Source organism: Mustela putorius, unplaced genomic scaffold (genome assembly GCF_011764305.1).
Source record: "Mustela putorius furo isolate JIRA1106 unplaced genomic scaffold, ASM1176430v1.1 tig00000592_pilon_pilon_pilon, whole genome shotgun sequence".
NCBI classification, from domain to species: Eukaryota; Metazoa; Chordata; class Mammalia; order Carnivora; family Mustelidae; genus Mustela; species Mustela putorius.
In genome coordinates this window covers 8244625-8271975 of record NW_025421426.1, presented here as the reverse complement: position 1 = coordinate 8271975, position 27351 = coordinate 8244625, and the positions used below count along the sequence as shown (strand labels likewise).

Genomic DNA, 27351 nt, shown 5'->3' with positions numbered 1-27351 from the left:
CACACACCTTGGGGAAGAAACAGAGACCTGGCAGGGTTGTTTTTTGTTTTTTTTAAGATCTTATTTATAAGATAGAGATCACAAGTAGGCAGAGAGGCAGGCAGAGATAGAGGGGGAAGCAGGCTCCCTGCTGAGCAGAGAGCCCGATGCAGGGCTCCATCCCAGGACCCTGGGATCATGACCTGAGCCAAAGGCAGAGGCTTACCCCACTGAGCCACCCAGGCGCCCCCTACCTGCCAGGGTTTTAAGCATCAGCTAGTTGGTGGCATTTTGCATCTTCGCTCAGTTTTCCTGCCGCTTCCCTTGAACCAGGCTGTACCAAACTTCAGTCCTTCCCAAGCCACGCCACATCTTTTGTTCTGTGTACCTATTACCTGTGATATAAATCAACTCGCTTCTTTCCCTATATAAACTAAAAGGAACTTTATATCGATCACTGGTCTTCATTAGGAGGTAACCATAAAAATACAGAACGAAACTAAAAACAATGCTGTATAGTTACATAAATTTCAGCTGCCTGAAAGCTATGAACCTGCCTTTTTTTAACAAGACTGACAAGTTAAGCAGTATTTTTCCTCTTTCTGTACTATGACCCTCAAAAAAGAAACATATTTACATCAAAAGTCATTATATACCTTGTCTATATACCTTTGAAATAATTTTAATTAACACCTAAAGTAGTATTTGTTTCAGGGATACAGGTCTGTGATTCATCAGTCTTACACAATGCACAGCACTCACCATAGCACATGCCCCCCCCAGTGTGCATCACCTGCCACCCCATCCCTCCTACCCCTGCTCCCCTCCAGCAACCCTCAGTTTGCTTCCTGAGACTTAGTCTCTTAGGTCTGTCTCCCTCTCCAGTATCATCTTGTGAAACAAATTTTTTAAAACAGTACTTACACGTCATGCACTCTGATACTCTCTAGTCTATGAATCTATTTCATTTTTAAAATGCGGGCGGCATCCCACTACATTGGTTTCCAGAGGACTATCCCATGTACTCAACAGAAAATGCTGGATTGGAGGGCTGAGAGAGACATCCATCACCAGCTGGGGCTTTGTCCTCATCCCACCCGAAGGACTGAAAAGCAAATAACGTTGTCCCTGTGTGGTTGGATGTTCTGCAATGCCATGCCTACGTACCCAGCATACACGTGGCACCGCTGGAGGAAGCCTGTCCTAGATCTCTTCCAGATACCCAATTCTGCCTAGAGCATGTCTTCTGTACACAGTAAGCTGTTGAGAACAGTCAACTGCCGATGATAATGACACTTAACAAGCATGATCACAGACAACGCTTAAAAACATCTCAACAGCTTTATTTAAGTCTAATCTCATCATACTCAGAGCACTCCTTCAAGTTCACTTTGACATAAATGGCCCAAGTGTCCACACTTGTCAAGCAGGCTCTTCTACCCGACCATGGACCTCTTTCTTCCTCTCAGGCGCACTTCATCTAATTTTTTTAGCACTGGCCTGGACTTTTTGGAGAAGGTGGAGTAGCTCTTCAGAAAGGCTTCAAACACAGTCTCCGTATTGGGGTGGGTACTGAGGAAGGCTTTCTCTAGCACGTAGAGATCAACCCCCTTATCTTCAGGAAGGGCTGAAACGAAACTGAGTCCAAAGTCTATAAGCACGATGTTCAGCTGCTCCACGGGGGGTTTCAGGAGCATGTTCGAAGTGGTGAGATCACCATGAATGAGGTCTTCATCGTGCATTCGAGCCAAAACCTGCCCGACTGTCCTGGCTAAGCCAAGGAGGCTTTGAGGAGTTTTTTCAGTCTCCATAGTAGACTGAATATAATCTCGAACAGTCACTGAGCCTTCGATTTCTTCCATGTATAAGCAGTTGGATGCATAGTCTACGAAAAAGACAACGGGAGCACATATCCCTGCAGTCAAGACAGAAATGGTTATTGGATTAGATTCTTTCTTAATGTTAAGTTTAATTTTCAAGGATTGAGCCAGACTTTTACCGTGCACATTTGCTTATTTCAGGAAAAACAAACAAACAAACAAAAGATTTAGGAAAGCTGCAGAACAGTACAACGTAAGTAAGAAGTTTCCCCTGTTCGTGCCCTGCAGGATTGTGCCTTAAGCCACCCCACAGCTTAGTTTAGTGGTGCCAAAGTGCCTTCCTCCTTTCCACTCTTTATGATTGGATTTCATCTGTCATACTTATCCCCCAAACAAAACAAAACAAAATAAAACAAAGAGCCAGAAGGGTAAGCTTAGTCAGAGTGCGTTCTACCTCAAAAGGACACAAACGGGCCAAACAATGTTGGCTGAAAGATTCACCTTTGCAGTTAGAAAGGATGGGTTCAAATCCTGCCTCCCTTCCTGATTAGTTGTATAACCTAAAAGTCACAGCAATTCTCTTAGCTTATTTCTGATTCTAGAACATGAGAATGATCCTTCCAAGAATTCAAAGAATTCATCACATTCAAAGATTCAGTATTTATTTGACAATCAGGCCCAGCACACTATTCTAGATACTGAAGACTTATCAGTGAGGATACAGCAGGAACCAAAGCAGCTATGATCCCTCCTTAATGGAGGGATCATTCTAGAGAGGGTGAACACAGAAAACAGGAACACACAAATAACTTCATTCAATCCACCCAAGGGCAGAGATATGTCTGTTTGTCCTTACCGAATTTCCTCCAGCTCTCCCACTACCTAACAATGTTCTGGTGTAAAGCAGCGGCCTCAAGAATATTAATGAAAGAAAGAAAGGATATGTAAAAGTCAAAAGCCAGTGTTTCTGAGTCAGAGCTTATGGGCTGAGAGCCTGACAGCCTGACTGGGTCACTCACGAGCTGTGTAACCTTGGGCAGTTACCTTCCCTCTCTGAGCCTCAGTTTCCCATCTGAGAACAAGGCGTACTGTGACGGAGTACAACGGTTTTAACGAAACAGTAACAAACGATTTAATGAAACCTAAAAAGGGCCGAGCTCTAGGTACCAGCCATACATCCAAACATACTGTGACTCCCATGTACAGCTGAGGAAACCGAGGGCGAGGTTAAATAATTTGTTGAAAACCTGCAAGAAGCAGTGCTGTCGGTATCTGAACGCAGAGAGCCTCGCTCCACCGCAAGAATCTGTAATTACATCTAAGAAGTAATGAATGAGGGCGCCTGGGTGGCTCAGTCGGTTAAGCAGCTGCCTTCCCACGGGCTGGGGATCCCAGGATCTCAAGATCGAGTCCCGCGTGGGGTTCCCTGCTCGGCGGAGAGCCTGCCTCTCCCTCTCCCTCTGCCTGCTTGTGCTCTTCTCTCTCTCTCTCTCTCTCTGTCAAATAAAATCTCTTAAAAAATAATCCTGAATGGGGAGATAATGCTCGAACCCTGAGAGGGTACAAACGGGGAAACCAAGGCTCGGGGCATGCTCCCCCCCCCGTCAGGGGCAGCAGACCTAGGAACTGAACCAGGAGCCACGGCTCCAGCACAAACGGTTCCCCCTGCTAGGAAACGCAGGTCCTCAAGAACGAACGAATGACTAACGAGAGAGATGAAAGGACGGCATTTCGCAGCAGAAGTTCACGCAGAGGATAAAAAAGGAAACTGAGGCAAAACGGGGCGCGGCGCTCGGGGGAGACCCTCGCCCGTGTCCCCGGGGCCCCCAGGCCTCCAGGCCCCCCAGGCCTCCGGGCCGGGCCGCCTCACCTGCGCGGCGGCAGCGGAGCAGCGCCCGGGCCTCCTGCACGGTTCGCCGCCGGCCGAGCCGCGCCTCCAGCGCCGGATGCCGGTAGCCCTTGGGGAAGCGGTGCTTCACCACGGCCGCGCGGCCTTGGAAGTGGCCGCGGAACACGCGCGCCTCGGCGCCCTGCTTCACCAGCTCCAGGCCGCTCAAGAACCGGCTGCTCCGCTCCCGAGCTGCGGCCAGCGCCTCGGCCTCCGGCGCCGGGTCCTCGTTCTTCCCGAGAGCAGCACCCCCGGCGGCCGCCATGACGGAGCCCCGGCGCCGCCGCTCGGGGCCCCTCGGCTCTCCCCGGAAACTCCCGGCGATGTTCGGTTCGCTCCGTAAGCCTTCGGACCTCTTCGGCCACTCCAATGCCGGCACTTCCGCCTGTGGAAATGGCCCCGCCTCCCACATCCTCGGCTATCTCCGTAAGTCCTCGGCAACTCTCGGTCAGAAACACTTCTTGGCCCTCCTGGGCTCTCTCCTGCAGGGTTGAGTCTGATGGTTGGCCTTGGGGGCCTCGCCTCCCAGTTCTTTGTCTCCTTCTGGAAATAGTTTACTAATGGACTCTAAAGAGCGTGCTAGTTTGGGGGGTAAATTATATGGTCACCCTATGGGTGTTAGAGTGGCGGCGGGGTGTGGGTAGTGGTACAGTCTTACATGAGGTGGTTAAGAAGGCTTCTGCGAAAAGAGAAGGCTTCTGTGGACAGGTGACGTTTGAGCGTGGTTGGGTGGGTGAGTGGGTGCCTGGAAGAAGAGTATTCCAGGCAGAAGGTCTAGCAAGTGCAAAGGCCCTGGGGAGAAGTGTGCCTGACATGTTTGGGGAAGAGCACGTCTCTGTGCTTTAGTTTCTCATCTAAAAATAAGATTGTAATTAATATCCATCAGGGAGGTTTTGTGAGGATTAAATGAGGAACCAGGGGTAAAACACATAGAACTACGCCAGGCATATGAGAAGTATTCCATAGATGAACGCTGTTATTCTTTATGGAGGGCTTAATACAACAGCCATTAAAAGTAGGCTCCCAGCATCCAACCAGTCTTCAGGGGGACGGGCCTCCCTACAGGGCGGTGCCCCAGGGGACACCAGAGCCACAACGCACTGTAGATGACCCACCCTTCCCCCATTCTTGGCTGCCAGTGCTCAGAGACAGGAGCGAGGCGGTTTGTGTGGCTTACAGCAAGAACCCTGACTTGTACCACCACTGAACCGCATTAGTTAGGCTGCAGGATAAGCTGCTATGAAAAGTGACCTCAGATAGTGGCTTAATTATGAGAGATCTTTCTTTCTTACGTAAAAGTATGGACTTGGCATCCTCAACTTGGTTGTTCCCTTCTCGGAATCTAGTCCAGTTGCCCCCGCCCCCTCGCTGGCAAGAAGAGGGATGAGATTTGCGACAGTCGGCTAAGAACTCGATCCAGAGTTCCACAGGTCACTTCCACTCACATCGTATTGGCCGGAACTCAGTCACACGGCCCATGAAGCTAAGAAGGAAGCTGGAAACCCTATTCTTTTTTTTTTTAAGTCTTTTTTTTTTTTTTTTCTTTTTTTTTAAGATTTAATGACTTATTTGTTTGACAGAGAGATCCCAAGTAGGCAGAGAGGCAGGCAGAGAGAGAGGGGGAAGCAGGCTCCGTGCTGAGCAAAGAGCCCAATGTGGGCTTGATCCCAGGACCCTGAGATCATAACCTGAGCCAAGGCAGAGGTTTTAACACACTGAGCCACCCAGGCGCCCCTGGAAAACCTATTCTTTAGCAGGGCAGTCATGAACTCAGCTACAGCTTCGGGAAAATATCACTAAAAGGAAATAGTGGAGGAATTATAATAGGACAATTAGTGGACTGCCACGGTTTTGATATTTTAAGCGGCAAATAGCAGTTTTGTCAATTAAAAAGCTTATTTAGGATAAATAATAATCTCATTTATTATCCAACAGAACAAAACTATAAGAAGTAAGGGGTCCCGAGTGTTCTTCAGTCACTTTATGATTTTCAGGACCCAAGGTCTTTCCGTCTTTTTATCTTTATGTCTGTATTCATCCCCTTCATCAGCCTCAGCTTTGGCCCCTACGCTTGTCATCTTATGGTCGCAAGACGGCCACCAAAGTTCCACACGTGTAAGGAGAACACAAAATCATCTGGCCAAAGAGGAGGGGGCTACATCCTATACACTTCTCTTGATTTGGGAGAAAACCCCTTGCTGGAAGTCCCTCGTCTCCCACCCACCAGGCTTCCTCCACAGGACATTGGCCACAAATGGTCCATGCGTCTTTGCTTTAGCCGCCGAGGCAGCTGGAAAAGTGAGAATCTGGCATTTTGGGCCTGTACAGACAGACACCTGCTCTGGAAGCAAGGAGGAAGGAAGCCAGGCGTCGCCACTGGGGAGGCAGCCTCAAGTCCCTGATGCACTGTGTGATGGAGAAACGAGCATCATATCTTTAAGGTTCAGATTTTAGTTTTACCGTTAGAATTGTTTAGTAAGGTGAAATATTAAGATGTTGCTTGTGAGGGTGCCTGGGGGATGGATGGCACTCTTCATATGCTCATTCCGCCACCCCCCCCCCCCAACCCGTCATTGGGACCCTGTTTGAAATACTGAAGAAAGGCCCTTTCGTCCAGGGGTTGCTATGACACCAGCCCTCAGCTCTGCAGCCTCTGCATTCCATTCATACCCAGGCCATCCCACCTTCTCAGGCATCAGACCCTTTGTGTGGGCACAATGTGGTTTCCAGCAGCTTTCCTCAGCCCAGACTACTCAGAGCTCACCCAGAACCAGTTCTATTTACAACACCTACTTTCCCAAGTTTGTGCCTTCATTATCATAATTGTTAGTGACCACATAGCCATCTCCGTGGTTACCAAATTTGTCTGAACCCCTCCTTTGGAAAATCCTCTGTGCAAACATATTTACAAGTCCCAGGCTCGCTGTGGCCAGAGTGGTTCTTGCTTCTATCATAGGAAAACCTAGTTTAAAACCTTTCAATGGCTCCCCATTGCGCTTAGAATTAAAGACCCACGAGGTCCTACAGGTCCTCCTTCTGTCTCTCTTCTAGGCTCATCTCTGGCCAAGCTCCCATTTGCTCTCTGATCTTCAAACACCTTTGCCTTCTCATAGTCTCTCATTCTTACCAGGTTCCTTCTTTTGTTAGGGCCTTTGCATCTGCTATTTCCCAAAAGAGAAGTGCTCTTCCCTCCCTTTGTTGCCTCGACCCATCCAGACATTTTTGCAGGCTCAGCTCAAGGGTCACTTCCTCAGGGAGGCCATCCTTGACTTCTCAGAGGAGAGAAACCCAACTTTGATGAGTTCTGACATCTCTTTTTGGCATCGTCACGGACTTTCCTTTTTTGTATGTTTGTATGACCATTTAAAGAGTGGCACTTCCTGAAGGCCACACTCTGTTCTTGCCTTTTGGGTCTCTCCATGGGGCAGCACACAACGTGGCAGGTGGCTTTGCCAGAGAGGGTGAGTGACAGATCAGAAGAGGGTGGGCGAGATGGAAATCACCATCTTTTATAACCTAATCTCTGAGATGACATCCTTCACTTTTGCTGTATTAGAAACAAGTTGGTCAGTCCTGCCCACCTTCTTGGGAAGCCATTTTTGAAAACGCTTACTGAAAGGACCCATTAGATCATTTCCATTCTCACTTGTGAAGAGGGATGCTCTATTCTCTAGAAGGGACAGAGCCCAATAGCAATCCTGCATATCCTCATGAATTTAAAGTGAGCCACAGAGATCGAGAACATCTAGGGACTTCGTGCCCTTTCTAACATACAGCTTCTGTAGGTTATCTCATGGAAATGGAACAGCCCAGGCCTTGGTGTACTAGGCCCCCATATCACCAATCTGTCTTAGCCACACTAACTCAGGAAACCGAGGGGTAAGCAACTGCCCTGACCCACTGTTCCAACCTGGGATCCTCTAGGGGCTGGACAGATCAGAAACATAGCTCCTGGCTATGTCTGCCAACACTGTTGTCAAATGAATGCAGATTAACTCCTCCTCGAGAGAGAGAGAGAGCCGGTAACTCAAAGAGGCCAGGGTTTGGGAAAGAGAAAGGGAGAAATTTATTTGGGATGCAGGCAGCCGGTGGGATGGTTGGTGACAGGTTCAAACCTTAACACCTGACCTCTCCTCCCACAAGACAGACACCTGGGTTTTATAAGGAGAGGACCAGGGGGCTACTGCAAGACACCTGACAGGGAGTGTGTGATCACGAGTGGGGGTTGGTATGTGTTCAGTACATGATCATGGGCAGAGAAGGGGATGTGGTCTTCTAGACACTCCTTTGCTATTGGAGCTTTTCTGGCCTGGCGATTGGAATGTTCCTGTCATTGCAAAACATCTTCATCAGTACAAGAAAGTGCAATGAGGAATAAGAACAATGGGTTTCAGTTAGAGCATGAATTAAGGCATCTTATCTATTTCTGGCTTGAACTCTTGGGGTCTATAGCTGAGTAAGGACTCACAGACATCCAGGTGACAATTCTGGATACTCACAGATGGAGGAGGAATTGTCATGTGACAATGGCCACGAGGCCTCCTTGGACTCTTCTCCATCCCGGAAAGGCAACAGAGTGGGATGGAGAAGAGCCCGATTTCCTCATAAGTGGGCTTGACTCCCCGCCCAGCTACATCCTGGTGTGTGTCCTTGAGCACAACAGATCTTATTATGCAAGCCCCTTACTTCACCTCCCTTTGGCTCAGTTTCCTCATTCATAAAACAGGAGCAAATGGTAATAGTTACCATCTCATGAAGCAGTTGTGAGGGTTAACAGTGAGCTAATACATGCAAAGTACTTAAAGTGTATAATTATCACTTAATAATCTATTGTTCCTATTATTATTGCTGCATAACAATTTACTCCAGAACCTTGCACCTGAAAAGCACCCATTGATTATACTCCTGGAATTTGCGGGTCAGGAATCCAGACTGGAAACAGAAGGGACAGCTTGTCTCTGCACCACAATGTCTGGAGCCTCAGCTGGAAAGATTTGATGGCTAGGAGCTGGAATCATCTGAAGGCGTGTTCTGGAAGCAGGGCTGGATGACTTCAAGAGGAGGACCACCCACTGGCGTGTCCACTCATGGCCCTTCTATGCCTTGGGCTTCTTCACAGCATGGCAGCATCTAGGTAGTTGGACTTTTTAGAGGCTCAGGGTTCCCAGTGCCAGTGTCCCAGTGCCGCAGCCTCAGGAGTCAGCAATGCCAACTCTGTGCCACCTACTGGTTGAAGCAGTCGCAAGCCCACTTAGATTTCAAGGGAAGAAACAAAGAATTTTGGAGCCCTGTTTTCAAATTGCCCTACTGAGGATCTGGGTGTGTTGTTTTCAGAACTGTGCAAGGGTCCCCTGGCTCAGAAGGTCTTGGTGGTGCTTCTTTGCCAAGAGGGCTATATGTGTCTGTGGCACACAATCCCCGCTGGGTGAGAGCATGACTCACGATGCCCATGAACCAGTGTGTCTGTGTGAACATGCCACGAGAAGCTGGACAAGCCTGTGGCCATGTGAATGCCGGCCTTATCAGTGCATTTTTGCCTGAGGAGAATTAGTGGGGTGTCCCCAGTCTGGTTTTTTTCTAGAGCTCATATATGGAATTGCTTGCCTATGTTCACACGAATGCCTAATGAGAACTTAACTGTCGCACACCCAGAAGAGAACTCTGCCCCAAGCCTCTCCTCTCCCAGGGGTTAAGTCCTTGAGTCTGTTTGCCATCAGATCTACTTTCCTCCACCCTCGCTGCTATTCCCTTTGTCCAAATCAACCTCTCTCTCAACTTCCAACAGCCTCTTCCTCTTGGGTTTCCCTAGTTCTGCTCTTGCTCTCTATAACCTACTAGAACTCTCCAGTTATTTCTTGTGTCCATGGGAATAAAATCCACATTCCCGGCCCTGGTTTCCCAAGGTCTTAAAAGATCTGGTGCTTGCCAACACTTCCCTGCACTTTTCCCACCAAACCTTGTGCTCCAGACACCGTGGCTTCACATCCCTTCTTCTTTATAGACTCCACAAGCTCCTTCCACCGCGGCAGGGCGCCACCCTTGCCTTCACTCTTCCCTCCGCCTGGAACCTCAGGTCTCAGCTCAAACATCCCCACCCCCCCAGCAGAGAGCAGCCTTTCCAGACCCCCACCTGGGGCAGCGACCTGTGCCTGTACACCCCAGCAGCCTGATTTTCTTCTCTGCCTCGCCTTCACCACTAGTCAGATATTTCTCTCTCTCTCTCTCTCTCTTTTTTTTTTAAGATTTTATTTATTTGACAAACAGAAATCACAAGTATGCAGAGAGGCAGGCAGAGAGAGAGGAAGGGAAGCAGAGCATAGAGCCCAATGTGGGACTCCATCCCAGGACCCTGAGATCATGACCTGAGCCCAAGGCAGAGGCTTTAACCCACTGAGCCACCCAGGCGCCACTAGTCAGATATTTCTGCGCTTCCCCCTCTAGAAGGCAAACTCCACAAGAACAACAAAGAATGTCTTGTCCTTCCAGCCCACCACCTAGCACAGCGCCTGTGGGTCCTCCGGCGGTGTCCCAACCCAAGTGTCCAATGAATGCGCTGTGGTCCAGGGGAGCGGGTCTGCGTCGCTGAAGCGGGTATATGAGTGTCCTGGTTGGTCAGCAAACGTGATTGTGTGTGTGAGTGAGTGTGTGTCTGTACAAGGGCTGGAGAGGCCAGCAGGGACCGAGGGTGCTCTTTCCTGTGGGGAGCACAGCTGAGGGCAGCGTGTGGGGATCCCCACAACAGGGATGACGGTGGACGGGGACCAAGAGGAGGTCAGTGGGTGGGGACCCCCAGCCAGGCCCGGGGCGGTCCCTGGCTTCCCTCGTCCCGCCTCCCCGCACAGGGGGCCCGAGTTGGCCTACGTGGCGGCAGCGCAACCCGCGGGCGGGCTGGGAGGAGGGACGGAGGCGGGAGGCGGGCCGGAAAGTTTGTTGGCGGCCGAGGCGGGGACTCCGGCGGGGGGATGCGCGCCGGCCCCAGCGCCCCCAGCTCGCGCGGGAGTCGTGCTCGCCATGGGTAAGTGGAGCTCGGGGGGCTGCACGCGGGGGAACCCCTGCGACCCCAGCCGCGCGCCGGCCCCCGCCCCGCCCCCGTCAGACCCAGTCGGGTGGGGACAGCGGGCCCTGGCTGGGCGCTGGTAGGGGACGCGAGCGCACTTCCTTCCCTGTTCCTTTCTGCCCAGAAAAAAGTGAGCCGGGAGTGCTCTGGACTTGACACTGAGCACGGCCCTCTCCCGACCAATTCAAGTCCTGCAGCCTCTCCCCGCCTCCCCCCTGCAGGGGAAAATGCTCCGATTGGGCAGATAAAGGAACAGAGGCTCCGAAACGAGCAACTTGATGAATCCGTTTGCTGCACACTTCTGTTGCCAGGCCTCGGGAGGCTGCCATGAACAACATAGACAAAACCTCTGCTTTGGACGTATTGGATGTGGGGAAACTGAAGATTAGAATCCACAACTGGGAGGGGAGGTGGCGTGGAGAATAGGGTATTGCTTTGCTGCTACAGGAAACTGGGATTTCCATTTCTCTCTCTGGATCCCGAGCCTCATTCAGTCATCAGTCGTTCATCCTTCTGCTGTGTGGCAGGGGTTGGGGACTCAGTGGTGACCAAAGCTGATGACGGCCCTGTCTTCCGTGGGGCTGACATTCCAGTTGAGAAGCTGGACAGGAGTAAATGAATGAAATAATCTCCAAGAGTGATAAGATGCTGAGGAATACAAAAAACGAGGTGGTGTGAAAATGTTGAGGGAAGCAGCTTCTTTAGCTACCTGGGTCCTGAACGTCTCCCAGGGTAGGAGGCACTGGGGCGAAGGCATCACTCAGAAGTAGGTCTGCTACAGTCTAGAGAAAGAGTAACAAGGGGGCAGGGATAGCACATGCAAAGGCCCTGAGGCACCAGTGGGCTGGTGTGGTCCGGCCAGTGTGACTGGAGCACAGTGGGCAAGGGGACAAGGGTGGGAGGGAGGTCAGAGAGTTAGGCAAGGGCTAGACTGTGAGAACTTTGTAGGCCATGGCAAGAAGTTTGGGTTTTATTCCAAATGACATAGGAAGCTGGAGAAGAGGTTTAAGCTGGGGTGGGACATGACCTGAATTGTGTTTTAGAAATTCAGTCTGGATTATTCTGTGGAGAATCCTAATAGCTAACAGTGGCTACAAGATAGGTAGGCATATAAGGTAGATATTACTATTACCCAAATTTGTAGATGGTGACAGAGAGGTTGATGAGCTGCCCAAGGTCACACAGCTATGGCATAGAAAAGCTGGGATAGAAGCCCAGCGCTCTGGCTTCAGTCTGCATTCCCAACCACTGTACCACCCAGCCTCTCCTGCACAGTCATGGTACAACTGGTCACCAACTCCAGCTCGGACTCCAAAGTATATGCTCATAACCCTCAAGGTGCACTGCCCCAGAGCCTGAGGGAAACACAGGCCCAGAGAGGTCCTCCCAAGATCACTAGCTTAACCTTGGATCCTCGCACCTGCCCCTGCGATCCCTTTGCTGCCTCCTAAATTAATCCAGTGGCTGTTGACTGAGCATCTTCTGAGGGCAGAGCTGGGGGTGGGTGGAAGTGGGGGAGGGAGGTACAGACGAACTGGTCCTAGGTTCTGTCCTCCCCATCATCCCAGCTGCTTTCCCAGGCTCCCTTTCTCCAGGATTGGGCCCCGGGCGTAGACCTGGATTCTAGCCCCCATCCTCCCACTTCCAGGTGCACCGTCTAGTCTACTTCTCTGACTCTCAGCTTCCTTATCTGTGAAACAACCCCGCCCCCCATAAAAGATGCCATCACAAGGCTGCAGAGAGAATGACGGGAGCAAATGAGCAAAAGGGCTGGGCTCACCACCTACATGTGGCAAATGGTCTGCGCATGCGAGCTTTTCTGTTTCTTTTCCTTTTTTTTTTTTTTTTAACCACATCTATTGTGGGACATGACCTGAATTGTGTTTTAGAGATTCAGTCTGGATTATTCTGTGGAGAATCCTAATAGCTAACAGTGGCTACAAGATAGGTAGGCATATAAGGTAGCAGTCCAGTCCCTGCTCTGTCATTTACAAACTGTCACCTTGGGCAGTGTCTTCACCTCTCTGTGCCTCAGTTACTTCATCCGTAAAATGGGAATGACAGCCATGCCTGGGTCACAGGTTTGCTGTAGGAATTAAGTCAGCTGATGCAGATACGGCTTCCCGTAGGAGAGGCAGGCTGGCTGTGGTGAGTGCTCTGGGAGTATTAGCCATGTTGGGACGTTTGGAAGCCAGCCCTCTGGCTGAGGATAGTAGCAGAGTTCAGTGTCACTCTCGTTTCTCCCTGGAACCTGAGGGAGAGCCGTCGTAGCTCTCTGGCAGGGAAGGGACCCAATGCATTGTGACTTCTGGTGGGGAGACTGTTCTGGTGTCACCAACAAGAGGCTCCCTGGGACTTACAGCTGGTGATACATCCAAACCTCCAAAACCTGACTTCTTTCCCCTTCCTTTGCTCCCTGATTCTCTCCCTGGGAAGCTCTGTCCTCTGCAGTGAGGGGCTTAGAGGATTAGGGATTTTCTCCAGCGTGAGACAACTTCACATACAACCTTTTGTTGGTTTGTTTAGAAAGGGAGAGAGAGAGAGAGAGAGAGAGAGCGCGCACGTGTGTGTGCGTGCATGCACGCCCGTGTGAGAGCTGGGGGAGAGGCAGAGGGAAGGGAGAGAGGAATCTTAAGCAGGCTCCAAGCTCAGTGCAGAGCCTGTTGTGGGGCTGGATCTCACAACCCTGAGGTCATGACCAGGAGTCAGACATTTAACTGACAGAGCCACCCAGGTGCCCTAGACAGATAATTAATAGAAAGGGGGAGCAGTTCCCAAACCCAGGCTGGGCCCTATTTGGGGGGCCAGGATTCACTCTACTTCCTGTGGAGTCTGGCCCCTTCCAGGCCCTAGACCTCCCCAAAGAGACCTCTGTCTCAAGAGCCAGAACCCTTCCTCTCTGGCTTCCCTAAGCCCCCAGAGCCCCTTCATCCAATCTTCTGTTTATTCAACAAGTATTTACTGAGGGCCAGGAAGTGTCCTCAGCAGGGGGCAGACAGCTAAGGACACACACAAAAAATTCCTATTCCTTTGGGGTCAACTTTCTGGTTGGAGAGAACAATAAATATGGGAGACATATAGTTCTTTCAGACGTGAGAAGTACCTTGGAGGAAAACCAGCAGGGATGGGCATTAGAAGTGCCGGGTGTGATGGGGAGCTTGGTCTTTTTAGGCCAGAGAAGGCCTCCCTAGAAGGTGATATTTGAGCCAAGACCAGAGGAAAAGAGAGGAGTGGAGGGGGAGGGCTCTCACAGCATTCTGCCAGGTTCAAGTGTATCTGACATGGCCCCTGGGAGGCCACGTGCTGACACCTCCCTAGTCCCCCAACTCAGTCCTCGGTTCATGAGGCCGAAACCTTACGGAGCCCCTCTGGGGCATCAGGACAGGGCTGGGGCTCGGGAGGCACAGACAGGAAGTCTCCATCGCTGCCCCGGCCGGTTTAATGAGGAAGACTCGGCAGCAAACTTGAGATGGTGTCAGCCAGTGAAGGGGGGAGGCCGAGTTGGTGAGATGGGGAAAGTGTGGCTTGGAGGAATTAGCCAGGGCCGCCCCTGGTTTACCTTAAGCAAAAAAAAGAGAGAAGAGGAGGGGAGAGGAAGAGAGGGACGGGGAGAGGAGAGAAGAGAGAAAAGTAAAGCAAAAACTAGAACCAAAGGAAAAATTCACTGAGAAGTGTTGTCAGGGACCCTCCAGGGAGAAGATGGCCCCAAGCGGCCCCAGGCAGGTAAACTACCAGCTTAGTGCCTTTGGTGAGCAAACACACTGACCCAAAGTCAGCCACGTGGCTTTCATCGCTTCCCAGGGCCTGGGAACCTGCTGGTTGGCCAGATCTGGGTCAGGGACAGGGCCCTGGAGCTAGGCAGTGGGGGCGGAGGTGGGGGCGGTCCTTTGTACCCAAACCAGGAGACTGAGAGACAAAGCACAGGGAAAGGCAGTGCCCCAACAGAGGGCGGGGGATGCCATAGAACAGAGATGTACCACCCCAGGCCCTTTGGGGAGGTGACCTCGAGCTGGGGCTGGGGAGGATGAGTGGGCCTGGGGGGGGTGCACAGGGGGTGCAGGGGAGGGCAGAGGGACATGAAAATGGATGGTGTGTGCTGGGAACAAGTCGGGGGAGGGGGGGGATTGAGGGGGAGGGAAAGTGGGGACAGAGTTGGGGGAGGGGAAGTGACTGAGGAGCTGGGCTGCGGCCCCCAGCTCAGGTAGGGCCTAGGAGGACATGAGAAGGAGTTAGGACTTAGCAGAGGTCGTGGGAGCCAGGAAAGCGTAAGGAAGGGAATGTGCTTCCCTAGTCTTTCTAATGACCCTGACTCCTTGGGGGCTGTCCTTCTTCGTTGTATGAGACACTGTTGGTTCGCTGTTGGGGTTGTTACAAAGATGAGTTGAGAGACTGAAGTCTTTGCACAGGGGAGCTGCGCCGTAAATGGCGCCGGTTATTATTACTATTTTATTTCACTATTCTTTTTGCTCCTCCGCTCTTAACCACTGTGACCTGAATCTGCCCCAGTGCATTTTCCAGCAGGACCTGTGGACAGTCAACTTGGCCTCTGAGCCCCTTGGCTGGGTTTCCTTTCAGCTCCAGAGGAACTGAGGAAATAGCAAACAAATTCTGTTTTCACTTAATTGCTTCACATGGCTTCAGGGAACCTTCCCTTCTGGCAGCAAGCTCCAGGAACCGAGGGAGAAGGGGCAAAGGGAGGTGAAGACAGGGCAGGACCCCCTCATCTTCCTAGGGTCTCACTGATGGTCCTGAACAGGAAGCACACGGCCAGCCAGGGAAAGGAGGGGCTGAGTACCCAGGAGGGCGGGGTGGGAGGGAGAAGGGTGAGCAGAAATGGGCACTGAGCCTTCCACCCACGAAACTCCTCCCCCTACACAAAAATCGCCTAACAGACACGGGGAGAGGGAGAGGTAGGAGAAGCCAGCACTAAGTCATACTATGCCAAGGTCTGGAAATGGGGTGGTTAAGGGGGCGGATTGTGGCACCAGACCACCTGGCTTTGAATCTAGGTTCAGCTCCTTGCTACTTTTGACCTTAGACAAGCCACTTCACCTCTGGTGGTCCGTTTGTTCATTTATAAATAATTCAAAAGCCCACTCCATGAAGTTATATTAAATTAAAGATGTTATTGCACTTAAAGTGCTCAAAGCAGTGCCTGATTCAGAGAAAACACTCAGTGAATCTGGCTGCAGTATTATGAATGTTCTTGTCAGGCCCAGGATGGGCGTGAGTGAGATAGATACTGCTTTATTAATCTAGATGCTTCTAGAAGTATGTAAGGGCAAGTATGGGAATTAAGCATTAAGAGTAACCTGTACCTGCATTGCCAGTATGGGGGCTGCAAGCCACATGTGGCTGTTTTTACATTTCAATTCATGAAAATTAAATACAATTTCAAATTCAGTTCCTTCATCACGTGAGCCCATGTTAAGTGCTCAGGAGCCATATGTGCTGGTGACCACGCCCTCTGCCCAGTTCAAGCCTCCCAACACTTGCTTCCATCCACTGAGAATGAAATTCATTATTTTCTTCATGACCTAAAAAGTTCCATGTGACCTGGCCCCTACCTACTTCTGCCTCATTATCTCCTATGGTTCTGGCCACCCTGACCTTACTGAAAACACAGTGATTAAAAGCCAGCACTCTCCAGCTGCATCAGTCACGCACTTGCTGTGTGACCATAAGAAAGTTTCTTAACATCTCTGAGCCTTGGACGATGATGCTAATAATAATGTGTTTTAGGGTTGTTGTAAAAAGGAAATGGGTAGGGACACCTTGGTGGCTTAGTCAATTGAATGTCTGCCTTTGGCTCAGGTCATGATCCCAGGGTTCTGGGACGGAATCCTGCATTGGGCTGCTTGCTCATCTGTCCTCCTCCACGGGATTTGAAGAGGCAGCTTTTCCTGGACAACATTGATTGATGGCTGTGACTCATAAGCACATGGAACCAGTCAGACCTGGCCTTTCCCTGCCCTCCCTTTTGAAATCACCTCCAGCCCCGGAGCCTCCTGTAACCTCTTCTCTACTTCGCTGGCTGCTGTCACCTACCAAGCTGCCTGCAACTCCCAGGCTTTCAAAAAAGAAGCACACATTTCCCTTGAATCACCTGAGGGGGCCCTTTATGTGAAATTCTTTGTTGGGGCGCCTGGGTGGCTCAGTTTTTAAGCGTCTGCCTTTGGCTCAGATCATGATCCCAGGGTCCTGGGTCAAGCCCCACATCGAGCTCCCTGCTCTCTCTCTCGGACAAATAAATAAAATCTTAACAACAACAAAAAAGAATTAAATGAGTAAATGTGTGTAAAGTTCTTAAACCAGGGCCTGGCACTTCGTGTCCTGTATGCACTGGCTATTAATATTAGTGGTTATTGTTCAAACATACCAAAAACTGTCTTGCCTCAGGGCCTTTGTTTTTGCTGTTCCTTCTGTCTAGAATGTTCTTCTCCCAGATTTTACATGGCTTTCACTCACTCTCACTCAATTCAGATCTCTGCTCAAATCTTCTCTCTTTGAGAGGTCTTAACTGACTACCCTATTTAACCCAGAACTTCTCCATCCTTTTCAAATCCACTTTCCCTGCTTTTCAGAATGCTATCTATTACCACCTGAAGTTATATATAGATTTACTTATTGTCTGCCTTTTCCTACTAGAATATCAGGTGCTTGGCAACACCACTGTATTGCCAGCTCCAAGAACACTGTCTGGCATGTTGTAGATGCCAGATAAGTAAGTTTTTGAATGACTGGATGGGCGGATGCATGGAAGGATGGGCAAGTGTGTGGATGGGGACACAGGGGATGGAATACAAAGACTGGTGGCTGAATGGCTGTATTGTGGGGAGATGCATCAAGAAACCAGATGGATGGTGAATTTCAGAGTATTTGAATGGACGAATGGATGGATGAGTGTGTGCTAGCTGGAGCCAATGGATGGACGAAGGGGGGGTGGATGGGTGATGAGATGGAGTGGATGGATGGATGGATGAATGGATGGAGGACAAGTGATGGATGCATGAATGTGTGCATGGGCCGGTGGATGGCTGGATAAATGGGTGGAGTGGATGGATGGAGGGATGGAGGAATGGAGGAGATGGATGAAGAATGAAGAGGGTGGCTAGACAATGGGTGAGTGGATGGATGCATGAACGCATGCCGGAGTAGGTGGAAGAGTGAATGAGTGGATGGAGTGGGTCAGTGACCAGGTGAAGTGATGGACGGATGGAGGGATGAAGGCAGGAGTGGATGGATGGATGGGTGGGTGGGTGGATCAGTGGGTAGAGAGATGAATGACAGTAGCTGGGTGGAGGGGCGGGTGGAGGAAGGAAGGAGTGGATGGGTGGATGAGAGATGGATAGATCAATAGGTGAATGGACAGGGGAACAGAGTGGGTAGCTGGATGGATACAGGAGGGCTTGACAGATGGAGGGAAAGTCCAGGGATGGATGCTGTGGCAAGGAACCATCCTGAACTCTGCTCCTGTTGCTTTTGTTTTCCAGGCCGTCCCCAACTGCTCCTGCCCCTGTGTGCCTCTGTGTCTCTGCTGGGTGGCTTGACTTTTGGTTACAAACTGGCGGTCATATCAGGCGCCCTGCTGCCTCTGCAGCTTGACTTTGGGCTATCCTGCTTGGAGCAGGAGCTCCTGGTGGGCAGCCTGCTCCTGGGGGCTCTCCTGGCCTCCCTGGTGGGGGGCGTCCTCATCGACCGCTATGGCAGGAAACAAGCCATCCTCGGCAGCAATGCAGTGCTCCTGGCAGGCAGTGTGAGCCTGGGCCTGGCTGGGTCCCTGGCCTGGCTGGTCCTGGGCCGCCTGGTGGCTGGCTTTGCCATCTCCCTCTCTTCCATGGCCTGCTGTATTTATGTGGCGGAGCTGGTGGGGCCAAGGCAGCGGGGAGTGCTGGTGTCCCTCTATGAGGCCGGCATCACCCTGGGGATTCTGTTGTCCTATGCACTCAACTATGCCCTGGCTGGTGTCCCCGGGGGGTGGAGGCATATGTTCGGCTGGGCCGTGGCTCCTGCTCTGCTGCAGTCCCTCAGCCTCTCCTGTCTCCCTGCTGGTACCACTGAGGCTGCACCCTGCAGGGACCTCATTCCTCTCCAGGGAAGTGAGGCCCCCAAGCTGGCGAGGCCGAGCTACTCCCTTCTGGACCTCTTCAGGGCCCGGGATAACATGCGAGGCCGGACCGTGGTGGGCCTGGGACTGGTGATCTTCCAGCAGCTAACCGGGCAGCCCAATGTGCTATGCTACGCCTCCACCGTCTTCCACTCGGTCGGCTTCCGTGGGGCCTCCTCCGCCGTGCTGGCTTCCGTGGGGCTCGGCGCCGTGAAGGTGGTGGCTACACTGATGGCACTGGGGCTGGTGGACCGAGCGGGCCGCAGGGCGCTGTTACTGGCTGGCTGTGCCCTCATGGCCCTCTCGGTCAGTGGCATCGGCCTTGTGAGCTTGACTGTACCCATGGACTCCGGCCCAGGCTGCCTGGCTGCGCCCAACGCCAGCGGGCCGTCTGGCCTCCCTGGAGACTCGAGCCTGCCCCAGAGGCCTGTCACTCCACACCCCCCACCAACGACCCGCCAGAACCCAGGGGAGCCAGGCTTGCCAGCCTCTAAGAAAATCAAGACCCTCACAGCCCCTCCGTGGCCTGTTTTGGGCACCGCTACCCCCACGTCCCCCTCCGCCCCGGAGCGCGCCGCACTGCACTGGGCTGCGCTGGTCTGCATGATGGTCTTCGTGAGCGCCTTCTCCTTCGGGTTTGGACCAGGTAGGCGGGTGATCTCTGGGAGTGACTCTGCAGCCCCCCCACCCCCACCCAGCGGGAAGGTCAGGGACCCTGTCGGTCAGGGTCTCAGAGGGACACTGGAGGTGGCTCGACCGAAATGCTAGGGAAGCTTACACTTTAGGGCTCCTTGCTGATGCCGGCACTCCTTCCACGGGCCTAATTTTCTGTTCGTAGACTTTAGTTTTCTTATAAAGGGTCCCTAATTATTTAAGTTTCAGGCTTCATGAAACTTGAGTTTGCCCCTGGGTAGAACACTCAACGGGTTTACTCGGAAGGGGTTCTGGGGGCACCTGCATGGCTCAGTGGGTTCCGTGTCTCCCTTCTACTCAGGTCATAATCCCAGGGTCCTGGCATTGAGCCCCACATTGGGCTCTCTGCTCAGCAGGGAGTCTGCTTCTCCCTCTCCTGCTGCCTGCTGCTGTTTCTCCTGCTTGTGCTCTCTCTCTCTGTCAAATAAATAAAATCTTAAAAAAGAAGGGAGGGAGGGAGAGACGGAGAAAAGGTTTCTTCAGCGGTGTGGGGGAGGCCGCGGGAGGACTGGGTGTCCCGGGGCCTGAGATTCTGATGAGTCACATTGTTGGGGGGCTGCCCGCTGGACCATGGGTGCCAGGCCCCGGTTCCCGCCCCAGCCCATGAGTCCTCCCTGCGTTCCTGTCCTAGTGACCTGGCTTGTCCTCAGCGAGATCTATCCCGTGGAGATCCGAGGCAGAGCCTTCGCCTTCTGCAACAGCTTCAACTGGGCGACCAACCTCCTTGTCAGTCTCTCCTTCCTTGACCTCATTGGTGAGTCCTCTGACCTAAGTCCATGGTCCAGGTCCTTCTGTTCCAGGAACAGTGGCCTGGGTGGGCTCTTCTTGGCTCAGCAAGGTTGCATGGCCATCCGCAGCTGGAAGGTGGCAAGATTCTGATGCTCAGGCCTGGGGCATATACCAGCCCCTGGAGTCAGGGTGGGTGGGGGTCAGCTTTACCCAACCATGTGGACAGATGTGGGGGAGATGGTTCCTTGAAGGAAAAGTGGGGTGCTAGTATCAGCAAAGTGGGGACAGAGGCTGGCAGACAAAGACAAGGAAAGACATGACCCTCGAGGCTTCGATCCCTGATAATTCCAGGCCCCATCAATGAGGGGGCCGATTTGATTGACAGCCTGGGAGTCTAAGTTGAAGGAGGGGAGGAGCCTCCGTCTGGAAGCCGGCTCTGATTGGTGTAGTAGGGGAGGGAACAAAATCCCGGTGGGGGGATGGGGGAGTCTGAAGGCCCGAGCGTGGACCTGTGGTCCCTCCCGGACAACACACGCGTTTGCACAGACGTGCACGCGCATGCACACACACAGACGCCCATTGTTTTTATTGTAGCCCGAAAGCCCTCACATTAAAGCAGGGGAGTTTTTGAAAATTTCCTTCTTGTAGCCGCAGAATGATTCTGTAAATAAAACTGTGAGGAATGTAAAATTCTCCAGGCCCAGCAGTGGGCGGTAGTCCCTGCCCTCACTGGTGAGAATGTGGCTGAGACCAGCAGGTACTGGGCTGCCCGCTTTTCGCCCCCTTTTCTATTCTAAACCGGCTCCAACAGGCTCGTGCCCACCTGCCGGCAGGACACTTCTAGTGTGGGTGACGCTCTGATCTCATATCTAGTCTGGGTGACGCTCTCTCTTCCTACCTCGCATTCGAGCCCCATCTGAACCATGGTGGGGTGCGGTGGGAATGATCTCCGCCCAGAACACCGGAAAGGGTCTCTGAGACGCTAAGATGCTCCTGGCCCAAGGAGCCAATGTGGGAGAGGCTCCTTCCCTGTGAGCCCCAAGGCACACAAGTTCTTAGGGCTCAGTTATGCCCCCATTTTCTGCAGCCAAGCATTTCCTCCTCAAAGGCACAGCACCACCACCACCCCCCCCCCCCCCACCTCCAGCATCCACCCCTCCGTGGGCTGTGGGAAAGCCTGGTACAAGTTCATGTCCACTGTGCTTGTGTCCCAGCCCCACCCCCCAACCCCGTCTTAGGGAAGCCAAGCTTCTTCCTGTTGCCTCAGTCTTCAAGCCTCCCCTTTAAGTGGAGTAAATGAGGAAGAAAGGGAGAGAGGGAGGGGGAAGGAGGAAAGGAAAGAGGAGGGAGGGGCTTACTAGAATGGTACCAGACCCTTCCCATGCCCATTTCTCACATGAGGCCGCCCGTCTTTCCCAAGCCCCCCGGGGAAGTGAGAACCCTAGAACCGAGCCCCGCTCACTTCCAGTCTAGCTCTCTCCCCGCTGGTGTGAGGATGAAGTGGAGACCTGCCTGGTCAGGGGAGGGTGCTCAGAGGCCACGACCTCTACAGGTGAGAATGGCCATGACTCTGAAAGGTTATCTGTGCTTCTGCCTCAGCAAAGCCCTTCTCTGCCCTGGGCTGCCGGACTTCACAGGAGCCGGGGTCGTCCTGGGTCTTCACCCGAGGCTCCTGGAAGAGGCGAGGGCTTGGGAGCCGGCTGGGAGTCAGACACAGGCTACACGGGGTGACACTCTGTTCCCTGGACAGTCACTTCATTCACCCAATAACCAGTTTGGTTTTAGTTTCGGGGCTGGGGTTGGCCGAGGCGGGGTCCTGTAGTTATGCTGCGTTGAAGTGAATGCTGTTGCCCCCTCCATTCATGGTTTCAGATTATGACCTCAGTCTGGTGAGTGTCTGAGAGGTAGGTGACTTTCCCATACCAACCCGATGCCCACGCCTGTGTTTGCGGGTCTGGGCCCTGGCCCTTTGCCTGCCTCTGGGATAGCCAATCAGGCTCCTGCTTTAAGGGGCTTATCTGACAGCTTGTTGTCGTAATTCTTTACATCGAACATCTGGAGAATGTGCTTTGGGTGAACTGATTGGCGTTGCTCACCCTGGAACCAGCCATTAGGCCCAAGCTGCGCCCCTGCTCACGCTTCTGCTCTCCTGTTCCCAGGTGCCATCGGCTTGTCCTGGACCTTCCTGCTCTATGGGCTGACTGCTGTCCTCGGCCTGGGCTTCATCTATGCATTTGTCCCTGAAACAAAAGGCCAGTCCTTGGCAGAGATAGACCAGCAGTTCCAGAAGAGAAGGTAGGAGGACACAGGGCTCGGAAAGGACTCAGCATATCCTGAGCAAATCCGTTCAGGGTTTACTCCGTGTACTTTCCCTTTCCAAGAGGGTGTTTTTCTCCTCCTCCTGACCATGTTACAGTGCCTGGACACTGTCCGTTTTGTCTTGTCTTCGTAAGGGAGCTGTTTTCCTGGAGTTGTGTCTTCCTAAAGCAGAGTTTCACTGGACTTCAAGTCCCAGCTCATGGGAATTTCAAAAACATGCAGTTACGGAATCGCATGAGGTCAGAGTAGCAGGATCTTAGAGTCTTGGAAGCTTAGAGAATAGAGCTTAGAGAATAGAGAATAGTATAACTGTGGCCTTTTAAAGGCACACATGCAGAACTGTGGGCTTAATCTACTCATTCAGCTGGTGTTTATTAAGTCCTTACTATGTGCCAGGCCATGTGTGGATCTTGGGAAATGTGGCCAGGTACGATGGGCAAGGTCCTTGTCCTCATGGAGCTTCCATTCTGGTGGAGAAGGGGGACAGAAAACAAACAAGCCAACAAATGCAGCAACAAGAGCATTTGGCTAGTGATATGTATCTGAAGAAAATGAAATAAGGGAATAGGTTGAGAAGGCCTGATTGTAAGAGTGGGGAACAGTGGGGGTTGTGGCTAAATTAGAGTGGGAGGCCAGAGGGGACAGGCCTCACTGAGAAGGTGCAATTTCAGTTTGTGAGAAGGAGACAGCTATGTAAAGATGAGGGGGAGGAGAATTCCAGGTAGAGGGAACAGCAGGTGCAAAGGCCCTGAGGTTGGGAGTGTATCCCGCATATGCAAAGAACCCCAAGGAAGCCAATGTGGCTGGAACAGAGGGAGGGAGGGTGGCCAGGAGGGGTAAAAGATCAGATCAGCCAAGTTGGCAGGAGCTCAGTCATGTAAGGTCTTTGGATCATAGAGAGGAGTTGAGAATCTTAGCATCATGGGGCCTTGGGCTGTTCAAATAAGAGAATAATAGGAGCATCAGAAGACACCTAAAAACACTACCATCCTACATATCCTTGGCAAATGCCCCTGGTTCCTTCTTGTAGTAAGGGGAGTCGGCAGCACCTAACTGCCCGTTCTATTCCTAGGAGGCCCTAAATGACTGAAAAAATAAATCATTCTAAGCGGGAGTCGGAACTTGCCTCCTGCACTGCCTGCCAAGTCCCACCCCCACCCCCCAGCCCCTGAAGGGATGTAGAACTGGTCCGGCCTAAAAGCCTTTCACCTGCTCCATTCCACCCCAGAGGGATCTCTGCCAGCGGAACACCCCAGTGTGTTGGCTGACCCCTCCACAGGCCCCTTGGCGACCCAGTCCTTCTGGTTAGGAAGTAGATTGGTTGCTCAGGATAGTCTCAATGTGGGGGGTCCAGGGCTGGGGTGGCGGCTGTGCTTCGAGAGGTCATCCAGGGTCCCAGGCTCCTCCTCTCTGGGTGCTCTGCCGCCTCTCTGATAATGACCTTTCCCACATGGCCTATGACGGAGAGCCACCACAGGCCTACAAGAGGGAAGGGAGAAAGGGGATACAAAGCCTGGAAAAGGCACCTGTCATATCCACCAGCATCCTTTGGACAGAACCTGGCTATACCTACATGCGGGGGAGGCTAAGAAACAGGTGCTTTCATTTGGAGAGCCCTGTGCTCCACTAAAATTCAAGGGTACTGTTACTAGGCATAAGGGGGGGATACAGATACCAGGAGCCATCTGGAATCTCTGCCATCCTGACTTTCTTGGGAGAAGATTCCAGAACCCCTCCTCTGGGATGAGGCGCTAAGGAGGCAGAAAGGCAGGTAGAAGCCACATTTGGGAGAAAGCAGGAGGTAATTGAGGGGGAGGGTCAGGCTGGCCCTGGGGACTCGGGGTCGCATGGCAGAGCCTGGGCCAACCTGTGGGGCAAGGAAGCTGAGTCTGCCATGACTTTAGGAGGAGACAGAAAATTAAGGGGGCGTTGCCAGGGTCTGGCAGTCCTCACTTCAGTCCCTATAGTTCAGATATGAGTCCCTGAGTTCAGAGTCCGCAGAGACAGAGACTTTCTACTCTCTGCTTGACAGGTTCGCTCTGAGCTTTGGCCCTAGGCGGAGGTCCGCCCGCATTCCATACACCCGCATTGAGGTCTCTGCAGCCTCTTGAAGAGCCCATCTGCCTGGAAGATGCTAGAACCATGGCTTTAGCAGATAGTCTCCAGTTTCCTGCTTGCCTGGCCCCTGGAGCACGAGTTCTCGGAGGTCCTGTAAGTGATCCCTGCTCCAGAGGAGGTCTTTGGGCCCAGGTGAAAGAGGAGAAAGTTTGAGAACCCAGATGTCTTCCTTTTGACTCTCAGGCTCTGAGGGGTCCTGAGGATCTGCCTTCTTGCCTCAGTGTCCCCACGTCTTTGCACATTCCCGCAGTACTTATAATGACAACATCTCATGGAGGCTGTTGCTTTCTCAAAGAACCTCTAAGATCCCAGCCCTGGAAGGAAGTTTCCTCTGGCCTCACCCCCAAATCCAGATGAGGAGACTATATTCTCTGCTCTGTTTTCCCATCTGGCTGGGACTTTCTGGTGAGGGGAAACCTGCTTTTGTCATTCACCAGCAACTCGGACTGGTGGAGGGAGAAGATGCGTGAGTTCCAACCTTGCTTCTCTGGTGTCATGGCTGTATGACCATAGGCCTCAGCTTTCCCCATATGTATAATGGGCAACCTGGACCAAGGAGTTCTTAAGATCGCTTCCTCTGCCAATGAGCTGGAATTCTAAGTGCTGCTAAGATAGCGCGTATCCAGCATGGCCCCTCCTCCTAAGTGGTGGGCCATCTCTTTAGTGAAGTCAGTTTTAATTAGGGGAGCCAGCCGTAAATAGAATTCCAGAATCGTGGGCACTAAAACCCAAGAGCTTCCACGGTGCATGAAGCCAGCTCCAGGAGCTGTTTCCAGGATGTGCAGGAAAGCTTTGCAGAACGGAGGTGGGTTTGGAGGCCAACAAGCCCGGCTGTTGGCATTGCCTGTCTCCTGGCCGCTGTTGACCTTGGCTTGCTAACAGTTCTCACTAGCCTCGGGTCCCGCATCTGCAGAATGGGGATGATTAAGCCCCCGGGGTGTACTTAAACCCCTGTCTTCCTGCAGGGGGGTCTGCAGCTGGTCCTATTCAGCTAGTCGGGGCCTGGCAGGGAAGGGTGGGGGTGGGGGGGTGAGGTTTCTGCTCACCTTGTTACTCAGGTCCCCACCTGTGGGACATTGTTCAGGGTCAGACCCTGACAGGTGAGTCAGATGGAGACTGAGCAAGAAGTCAGGCTGGAAGTCACCAGAGGAAGGGCCTGGCAGGAGTGAGGTGCCAGATGCTGAGGAAAATGAAGAGCTAAAGCAGACTGGGGAGCCGGTGTGGGACGACGCTTCGTCGTGCCTGCCTGCTTCATACCCACAGGACTCTCGACTTCTCTCCTCTGGTTCTAGATGCTTCCCTTGCACCCAGTGATGGGCAGGAGGCCCCTCCCATTACCTTGTGAGAGCCCCTTCTTACATTTTTGGGACTTTGGCCAGCTGGCTGTTAAACAGCCATTTAAGGATAACTTTAAATTAAAAAGTTAAAACTTTAATTTAAAGATAACTTTTAATTAAAAATTTAAAACTCCTTTTAAATGATGGAATATTTCAGTCAATTATATTAAAAGCCAAAGTAATAAATACTAAAACCTCATCACTTCCTTACTTTGCTACATTTTACTGTCCTCTGGCCTCCTGAGGTGACATGCATGTAGTCTGTCTTAGGAGAGACACAGGGGAGATCCTCCGCGTCTCCCGATTCTGGGTACGAGGCGTCATCATGCCCACGGGGGTGACGTGGCACCACAGGGATGGGGGAACCCTACAAGGCAGCTTGACTTGTTGTTTCCTTGATGTTCCAGCCTTAAGCGTGTGATGGATAAAATGTTAATAATGTAAATTAACCTTGCGCGTGTGTCGGTCAAGTCTGTAGCTGAGACATGGCGAGTGGCCCTAAGAATTGAGGGAATAGTCTTTCACTTTCGAATGCTATTGCCCAAAGCAACATACAGGTGGCTCACATCATCTCTGAAGGTGTTCTGACCCACATCTTCCTTGTTTTACTTTCGTCTGACTCATTAACGTCAACAACGCCTTCCCGTCGAAACTACGCCCGCTCTGCAGAGACGAGACGGGAGGGGCTCCTTTGCTGAGTCGGATTGCTGTCCTGCATTTATTCCTGGTCTGTTTTTGTCAACTGATGGCAAAATTGCAGTGATAGTTGGTTCTGGATACAAGAATTTGGCAACAAATCAATTCATCTGCAAGAATGAGTTGGCTCTATAGAACGTATAAAGGATATTTACGAGAGTGTTATTATTTGTAAATCTGTAAATTTTGTGTAATAAACAGATAAAATCTATACACACACTTACCAGCACACCATTCCTTTTATCTGACCTCATGGGGCCTTCAGATCCAAATGTCTCTACAAAGACCCCCAGGACTCTCTCAATTCCCCTTTCCTGTCAGCCTAGAGAATGCTTAGACTAATCTTAGAGTGGTCAGGGTTATACACTCAGTGGTCAGACAAGGAATGTAAACGATTAGACCCCTGTGGTAAGACAGCAGGGAGCAGTGAGGTCTGTGGAAAATGGCGAACACAGGCCCTCTGTAAAAGGGAGAGCTGACCAATTCCAGCTGGCGCCTGCCATGCCCATCATGGCCTGACCATCTGTACTTTCAAGGAAATCCAAAAGTTCAGACCTTGATGCAAAATTTCCTGATTTACTCATAACGGCAGCTGATTCTTAAGTGAA

General features: G+C 52.0%; 2 protein-coding genes across 2 annotated transcripts; one reads left to right on the top strand and one right to left on the bottom strand.

The window, feature by feature from the left end:
* Positions 1-1301: 1301 nt before the first annotated feature.
* TP53RK (TP53 regulating kinase) lies at positions 1302-4019 on the bottom strand. Its single transcript, XM_045082133.1, has 2 exons — positions 3670-4019; positions 1302-1894 (listed from the first exon to the last, which is right to left on the bottom strand). The coding sequence occupies exons 1-2, from the start codon at positions 3950-3952 to the stop codon at positions 1416-1418; spliced, it is 762 nt and encodes a 253-aa protein (XP_044938068.1). The 5' UTR covers positions 3953-4019; the 3' UTR covers positions 1302-1415.
* A 6525-nt stretch (positions 4020-10544) lies between these two features.
* On the top strand, positions 10545-26954 carry SLC2A10 (solute carrier family 2 member 10). The gene is made up of 5 exons (XM_004746278.3): positions 10545-10702; positions 18238-19497; positions 20176-20298; positions 22433-22568; positions 24625-26954. Exons 1-5 carry the CDS (start codon positions 10699-10701, stop codon positions 24701-24703), a joined length of 1602 nt encoding a protein of 533 aa, XP_004746335.1. The 5' UTR covers positions 10545-10698; the 3' UTR covers positions 24704-26954.
* Positions 26955-27351: the final 397 nt, after the last annotated feature.

Coding starts and splice junctions, on each gene's coding strand:
- SLC2A10 (XM_004746278.3), top strand. Junction 19,498..20,175: donor CTCCTTCGGGTTTGGACCAG/GTAGGCGGGTGA, acceptor TTCCTGTCCTAG/TGACCTGGCTTGTCCTCAGC. Junction 20,299..22,432: donor CTCCTTCCTTGACCTCATTG/GTGAGTCCTCTG, acceptor TCCTGTTCCCAG/GTGCCATCGGCTTGTCCTGG.
- TP53RK (XM_045082133.1), bottom strand. CDS start 3,952: ATGGCGGCCGCCGGGGGTGCTGCTCTCGGGAAGAACGAGGACCCGGCG. Junction 1,895..3,669: donor GCTCCGCTGCCGCCGCGCAG/GTGAGGCGGCCC, acceptor TCTTGACTGCAG/GGATATGTGCTCCCGTTGTC.